At 57.4% G+C, this 7,939-nt stretch overlaps 1 protein-coding gene across 1 annotated transcript; it reads left to right on the top strand.

The window, feature by feature from the left end:
* Nucleotides 1-2,787: 2,787 nt before the first annotated feature.
* On the top strand, nucleotides 2,788-5,581 carry SPRY3 (sprouty homolog 3 (Drosophila)). The gene has a single exon (XM_009334692.1). It carries the CDS (start codon nucleotides 2,887-2,889, stop codon nucleotides 3,805-3,807), a length of 921 nt encoding a protein of 306 aa, XP_009332967.1. The 5' UTR covers nucleotides 2,788-2,886; the 3' UTR covers nucleotides 3,808-5,581.
* Nucleotides 5,582-7,939: the final 2,358 nt, after the last annotated feature.

Genomic DNA, 7,939 nt, shown 5'->3' with positions numbered 1-7,939 from the left:
GAGCAGGGAGGGCTGGGAGCGAGGGGGGGGCCCTGGGCTCCCCCGGGGGGGTGGGGGGGTGGCAGGAGCAGGGTCCCGGCTCTGGTCATTCAGTCCCTCTTCCCCCCATCCCGCTGGACAGGAGGACCCACAGATCCTCTGGCTCATGTCCCCTTGGGTCCCAGAGGGACCTTTGCCTCCGCCCGGCCAGCAAATCTGGGTCCACGTCTAACCCCTACGCCTGGGGATCGTAGGTCCAGGAGCGTTTGGGCCCCGATTCAGTGCTGGGGGTCCTCCCAGGACCTGTCTTGCCCGGGATGCTGTGTCCAAGCCCTGGACCCAGATCCTAAGCGTCCGGGTTGCAACGCACTGCATGGCCCGATTGCCAGCTCCTCTCTCTGCCTGCTGTCCCCGGGGCTCTGTTCCTCCTCGCAGCGTCCCCTGCGCATCTCCTCCTGCCTAAGCGTGGCTCACAGGTCTCCTCATGTCTCCCGAGCTCCAGGTCTTGCACAGGGGATTGGGTGTAGCTGTACTGGGTCTGCCCTTCGGCTGCTCTTTATCTCCCAGTTCCACTGCGTCCACCGCAGTGGGACCCTCCGCTGCCTCGGTCTCTCCCTTCGGGTCACACCTTGGTTCAAGCCCCACACGGGAACCTCACGAGAGTCTTTCTGGCTGAGTCCTAATGCCCAAGTACTGCCAAATCCCAGCGCACAGGTTAGAGGGGATGGACACCCAGATGTGAGCAGCTCCTCCCTGGGTGTAATTCAGCATCGTCCCCTGAGCGATCCCACCCCAAGATGGGATCTGGGTCACGAGGGACGTGGGAACCCACTGAGGCTGCTCTCTGCTCCTCTCTGCATTGTCCTAGCTGCAGGCTGAGATGTGTCATATCTCTTCAGGGGTCCAGGGGGCTTCAGGTCACCAGCCTGTGCTTTAGTAAGACCTTCCCAGGTGAGGAGCTCAGGGGCAGCAGGTAACGGCTCACAAGAGGGTGTTTTGCCTCTGTGGCCCGTTCTCACCCTGGCAGCGTGCTCACAAAACCTTCCCTGGGTCAGCCGTGCCCTCCTAATTCACCTTGATATTTCTGTTAAACAAATCGGTGTCCAAATCAATTGTGGGTGTCCTGGGAGAGCGACTCATGCACCGTCTGCGGCTCCCTGGACGGGGTGAGCATCTCGCTTGAAATCGCATGGAGGGGGCGGCAGGTGGGCTCCATGCGCAGGAAAAACCCCAATCTAAGCAGATCAGTTGCCTTTTCTTTCCGGGGAGGGGGATGGGAGAGACCAGATCTTGCTTGAACAGTCAAAGTAAGTTGCCTTTGCTTTTCCCTGCTCTTCAAGGTCAGCCTAGCTAATGAAAATCAATCTTCCCTCTGCCTCTCTCTGCTGCATGAGCAGATTCTACCTGTGGCCCCTCACCTACTTGAAAGCCTCCGCCGCCGCTGGCCGCCTGGCCTGCTGACCATGTGCAAGGCCGGTGGGGAGCTTCCTATTGAAACAGAGTCTTCCTGCGGGCCCGGGCACCGTGACAATATCTGTGTCACTGAGGGATCGCTCACTTGATCTGCCAGAGGAGAATGGCTTTGTCCCGGGGAAGTTGGCCGTGCACGGAAAGCACGTATCCAATATTGAAATCTGGGCTGGAAGTGCTGGGGGAAAGCTCTTCGCTGGGGTCTGGCATGCAACGAATGGCTTGGGTCCTCTGTGCGCTCCCGGGGAGCTCCGTTTTGCGGGCAGCAGAAGTGGGAAGTTTCTCTCTCCCTCCCTCCTAAGGGCCAAGACCTGGCTCCGTTGCAGACTCGCTCCTGCCTGCCCCCTCTCCTCGCCCAGCCCCATGGAGGTTTCACCCAGACGCCAGCGCAAGGTCTGGCAGCCCGAGGTTTTGGCGGTGGTGCTGATGCCATGAGGTCAAAGCTGCTGGGAGGGGAGCTGTGGGACACGGGGGTCCTCCCTGCCCCAGCCCACAGCCCTCGGATGGCCCTGACCTTCCCCCTGGGTAACGCAGGCGCCGCTGCCGGCGCTGCGGACTCGGGAAGTGCCGTTTCCTGAAAACAACAGCAAACAGCATGGCAGCCTCGGTGCAAGGAGCAAGACGGGGCTTGCCTGCCGCGAAGACTGCTTTCCCTGCTTCACCCTGTGTTTGTGCGGGGGTTAAAGAGAAACCTGCCCTTCTCGGTGTTTGTGACGGGGATAAATTGGTTCCCGGGCTGTCGCTGGGTTGCGCATGGGAAAACAGGATGCTGCAGTGGGAACCGCCAGGACTCGGGGAGTCTGTGGGCTTGGCCTGTCCCTGGCCAAGTGTGTGTCTCGTTAGTTGCAATTTGTTGCTGATGCTGCCAGGAATTAAATGTGTTCAGATCCCTTCCATCCCCGTGCCCCCGCCGTGTACAGGGTATGGCACCGGGAGGCTGTTCGGGGTGTGCTGGGAAGCCCCAAAACAGAGTCTCCTGCTCCGGAGGAGATGCCGTTCCCAGTTCTGTCACTGGCTCTGGATAAGTCACGGCTTTGAGTTTCCCCTCCTCTAGAGAGGGCCAGCGCTTTTCCCCGGGGAAGGAGAGGGAGGACAGACGGGGTCTGTCGGTCCTGGCAAGGGGTGGGAAATGCTCTGGAAGGACACGAAAAGCTCAAAAGCGCAGGGAGATGCTGTGCCCCCCTGTTTCAAGGGACAGATCTTTATGGCCCTTGCCTTTTGGACATGTCCAGCTTAAGCCTCCCCAGGCACAGAAGCACTTTGAGTCCGGTTGTTGGAAATAACTTCATTAGGAGTTCTCCAGCAGGTCTTTGCTTCCTGGTTTGTATGGATGGATCCTTTACAAAAGGTAACACAAATGTTTTCTCTGTCTTCCTGCCCCATCCTTTAGGATTTTTAGATGTGCCCTGATGCCGCAGGGTCTCCTCGCTCCTGGAAATGCAGCTCTCTTCCAGTGTGGCTGAACTCAGTTGTGACGAGACGATGGACCCACCCGCTGAGGACTTCCAGCAGGTCCTGTCCATTGACCAAATCCGCTCCATCCGTGCCAGCAACAACTACGTGGAGAGACCGGCTGTCTGCTTCCAGCAAGCCCGCTCCAACCCATCCCTGTCCCAGCCACCACACAAGCAAGAGTGGTCCCAGGACCGCCTGGTGTCTTCCACCTTCCAGGACCTGCCCCGCAGCCACAGCCAACAGCACCAGATGCCACCTTTGCAGCAACACATGAGCCATTCCAGCACGGCCAGCTCCGTCTCCCAAAGCACCACCGCCTCCGACCAGCGCCTCCTGAGCAGCCTCACGCCCTCCCACTCCGGGCACTCCCTCATCCGGACGCAGCCCCGGGCCGGCGAGTTGAAACTGGAGGAATCGCCGCTGAAGGGGGTGGCGGAGAAGCCCACCCTCCACACCGGCCACCTCTTCATCTGCGAGGAGTGCGGGCGATGCAAGTGCGCCCGCTGCACGGCCGCCCGCAGCCTGCCCTCCTGCTGGCTCTGCAACCAGCGCTGCCTCTGCTCCCCCGAGAGCCTCCTCGACTACGGGACTTGCCTCTGCTGCGTCAAGGGTCTCTTCTACCACTGCTCCACCGACGACGAGGACACCTGCGCCGACGACCCCTGCTCCTGCGGGCCGGGGTCCTGCTGTGCCCGCTGGGCTGCCATGAGCTTCCTCTCCCTCCTCATGCCCTGCCTCTGCTGCTACTTTCCTACCCTGGGGTGCCTCAAACTTTGCCAGCGGGGTTATGATGGCCTGAAACGACCCGGCTGCCGCTGCCAGAGCCACACCAATACAGTTTGCAGAAAGATCTCCTCCTCCAGCGGCACGCCTTTCCCCAAGACGCTGGATAAGCCGGTATGACCCTCCCGGGGAGGAGAAGCAGGCTTTACTGCTCTTCCTCCTCCTCCGCCTCCTCCTCCTCCTCCTCTCCCCTCCATCCCCCTCCTCCTTCGGCTCCCTCCGCTCTGCAGCACTCCCCGCTACCCACCATCACCTCCCGGGAATGAGACGGGTGAACTGGGTGTCCCCCAGCCTCTGGGAGCACGAAGGCGGCTGGGTGGCCAGGGAAGCTGGCACCAAGCTGGTGGGAAACGGTGGTTTTGCACACGCGGGCGAGGGACCAGGAGAGGCAGAGAGAGCTGCGGGTGCCCTCCCCGGCCATGCCCCTGCGGGGAAGGGTGACCCAGGGGGGCCTTGGGACTCTGGTCTCAGAGGGTTTTAGGAGCTGCCATTGCCCCATGGTGTGGTCCTTCCTGATGGGGGGAAGAGGCAGGGCGACGCATCCCCTGTGCAAGAGGCCTCTGGGAGCCAGACCTCCTTCTCTCTCTCTTTATCTCTCTCCAGCACTTTTCGTGGGTGGCCTCTCTCCTCTCATGTGGCCGTAGGTCTGCTTTCCCCAAGGGGCTGGGGTGCCGTGGGGTCCCACTGGTGGCAGTGGCTTCCCTCTGGGCTTGGAAGCCGCTGGGAGAAGCAAGCGAGCTTCAAAATGAGGTGGCATCGTATTTTTCTGTCTCAAAGAGGAAGGGAAGGTGTGGGAAGCTTTAGAAACCTTCTGGCAGGGGAAGGAGCTATCGGAGGCAGCCCAGCCCACTCGCTTCTGCCCGACTGCAGCAAGGGAAAGGTCCCCTCTGGGATTTGGCTGAGAACAAGAAGCTGGTTTGAAATTGCCATTCATTTCTCAATGCCTTGAAGGGCTGCCTCCAGAGCGCAAACCCTGGCGGGATGGGAGCTGCCGCCCAGCTCCAGCCCACCACCAAGCAGATGCCACAGGCACCGGCTCCGTGCTCGAGCCCTGAGAGCCCCTCTCTGGTACCTTCCACCAGCACTGAATTAACTTTAAAAAAAAATACCCCAAACCCAGCTGTCAACAGCTGCCACTCGCACTGCTCTCCCTGTCGATTAGCACCAATGCTGGGGGACTCCCCAGCGGGGACTTCTGCAGCTCCTGCTTTGGGCTGGAGGGAAACAGAGAGCAGAAGGGGGTGTCGAAAGACGGGAGCCCGACCTTCCCTCCCTGCAGAAGTTGCCTTTGAGTCCTCACCTTGCTTTCCTTGGCCCACCGGCGTGTCACACCAACACCAGCGTCACGCCGGCAGGCAAACCCTGCTGGCACTTGCTGAGGGTATTCTGCAACGGCGGCTGCCTGCGGCAAACTGGAGATGGGTCTGAACCAAGCCCTGGGGCTGGGCCACCTGCAGACTAGAAGGAAACCTGAATCGGGGTCAGTGCTTCATGATTTACTTGCTGTGATGATAATAAGCCCAACCCGTCGCTGCAGTTGGGGGGAGCTCCTCCTGGTCATGGACTCAGCCCCATCTCCGCTTGCAAACGCGTGGCGCCAGCTCTCAGTTGTGACCCCGCTGACGTCGGCCGATCGGTCGGGGGAGTTTGGAGCTGGGATGACGTCCCAGTGCTCGGCTCTGCCTGCCTGTCCCTCCTCCGAGGTGTGTGAGTGCAGAGGGAAGCGAATGGTTCCCCTGGAGAAATCTATGCGACATGTACCTTGGCTTCCTCTAAGACCCTGCCATCCGGGGCGCATCCGTCGCCTTCCCTCAGCCACCTCTTTACGTAGAGTTCTGTGGATCTATTTTTGTATATATAAATATAACGTTAGGACGGCTAGGTCTATTACTAATAATATTCATGATACTGCTGTGAATGGTGCCAGATGCAAGGTTTGGCTTCCTGGTACACTTGCACATGCTGGAAGATGACTTCCCAGTCTGTTTATTGCTAATCCCAGACCTTTAGTTCCTAGGTAGTCGGGAGAGGGGGAAAGGGAGGTTTACAGATTGTCCTGGGGGGGGGTCTGCTTTGCAGAGAGAGGGTAAGATTTAGTGCTGGCTGTGGGGTGAGACAGGAGGTAGACTCTCTCGATGGGATTCCTCTTTCCGTACATTTGCTATCTAAAAACCGTGGCTGATCCAAGCTCCCTCTGTTGCAGAGAAAAGCGGTTCCAGAGAGTGATTCATCCCGCTTGAAAACGTTATTCATTAAATTATGTTCTGGCGGTGCCTGTCTCCCTTGACCCAAATGGGACCCCAAGACTGAACTCGCGGTTCCCTGTGGAAGGGGAGATGAATCCCATCCTTGGTGTGAAGTTTGTGCCTGGGTCACGTTACGGACATGACCGAAATCCTCACCCCGATTTCACCTAGAGCCTGAGGGGGGATGTTGAAAGATGCTTCCCCTGGCCAAAGATGGAGAGCCCACTTCCATAAGCTGTGGGGAATTCAGGATGATGCTCTGGGTTACAGTGAGGATCTCCTGGCATTAAGAAGGGAGAGGGCCGTGCCTGTGCAGTTTGCACATCCTCTGAGGCCAGCCCTGGACTCTGAAATCGTTTGGGTTTTAAGGCAATGACCTTCTCGGAGGATGACCTGTAGGTGTGTGTACCCCCATAAGATCAGTCCATGTCTCTGTGGCAGCAGTTATAAAATATATTGCAAACATATTTATCCGTATGCCAATAATTGCTCGGCTCCCTACTTCCAAGCGACATTTTGGGGAGAGACTTCCACCAAGAGGCACCCTTCCTTTTGAATGCTCCGTTCACCTTTGTGTTGGTGCTGATTAAACTCCTCTTCCTAAAAAATGTAAAACTTTGTTAGGGAAAAAAGGTCCCTTTTTCACTGAGGATTTGAGGAAGAGTCTCACTTGAATGAGAAAGAATGTGAAATAGTTCATTGAAACTTTTTAAAGAAAACTAATGAACAGAATTTTCCAACTTGCTCTACTTTGATTTTTTTTTTTTTTCCTCCTCCTTTTTAAATGGATCCTACTTGTAAATTTAGTTACCACCTCTGTATCTTTGCAATTCATTGCTTCCTCTCCTGATGGCGGAATGACTCAACATGTGAAGCTTCATCATTTTCACGGCCTCCGAAGTCATGCAAGCACGGGGTGACCTCCCCCAGGTGCTGGAGCCGTAGGATGAGAAGATGGCTGTCCACGTATCAGCTCCCCAGAGCCAGTTTTGCTTGGCACTAGCACGGCGAGGCGGAGCCCTGCACTACTATTGCAGCATATTTACCTTCAGTAATTGGTAGGAGGCCAGGACCGCCTGCCAGTAGCCTTCTACCTAATGGGATTTTTCTGGGTCAGTGCGGAAGTCCCATTTCTACCAGGGAATGGTGCCATAGTCTGGGTGCAGGGCTGAGGAGTCCGTCCAGGTCTCTGGAATGTCTCATCTCCAAGAAATGGCAAACCTGCGAGATACGTTTTATGAAACGTGGGACGCGTAGAAAGGAATTGGAGAGGAGGAGAGCCCCAGATGGGCACTGAGGGCTCTCAGACCAGCGCAGGGCTTTGGTTTGACTGTGTTGAGGGCAAAATGCAAAGCCGCATCCAGGCCTTGCAGCTGCATGGGCTAGAGAAGTTTAGGGCTGTTGGCCCCTACCCTGCTCGTAGGGGCAGGTGGCTTCACGTGGGGTTACTGCTTCCCACTCCGTCTGGCTGGGCCTCGGCGAGCTCCCGTTCCTTGCTCTCAGCAGAAAGGACAGGTCGGGATTTGCCAAAAGCTCTCCGAGGAGGCCAGCTCTGGTTCACTGAGCTCATCTGGTGTCAGGAAGGCTGTGGGTAGCCTCTGATCGTGTTTTTTCCTGAGCTGTTCCTAACATCTTCAGACCAGATCCATCCTGCTCCCTCCCCATCTCCGGCTGCCAGATAGTTTGGTTTCCCTGCAGAGAGGACTCCAATTTTGGTTGGGGTTGTGAGCCCCTTTCCTGCCCCACCCTGTAATGAGTCAGAGAACATCTGCTCCAGATGTTTGTTTGCAGCTGCTTGTCCTGGCAGTTTGGGTTTCTCTCTGTCCTGACGTGTCTTTTTTGGTTTTCTTATGGGAGAGTCACATGTTGAGTCCTCTGTTTTCCCTGCGCCCCTGTGATTTGACAAGGATGGATCCGCTTTGCGAGGGAACATTTCTCCACGTTGTGTGTCTCTGCCGGTTGTGGGCTCCTTTGCCAGGAAACGCGCAGGGCTGTAGGGCCGATTT

The sequence above is a fragment of the Pygoscelis adeliae genome, unplaced genomic scaffold (genome assembly GCF_000699105.1).
Source record: "Pygoscelis adeliae isolate BGI_AS28 unplaced genomic scaffold, ASM69910v1 Scaffold412, whole genome shotgun sequence".
Taxonomy (NCBI): Eukaryota; Metazoa; Chordata; class Aves; order Sphenisciformes; family Spheniscidae; genus Pygoscelis; species Pygoscelis adeliae.
This window is presented reverse-complemented; position numbering and strand designations above follow the sequence as displayed.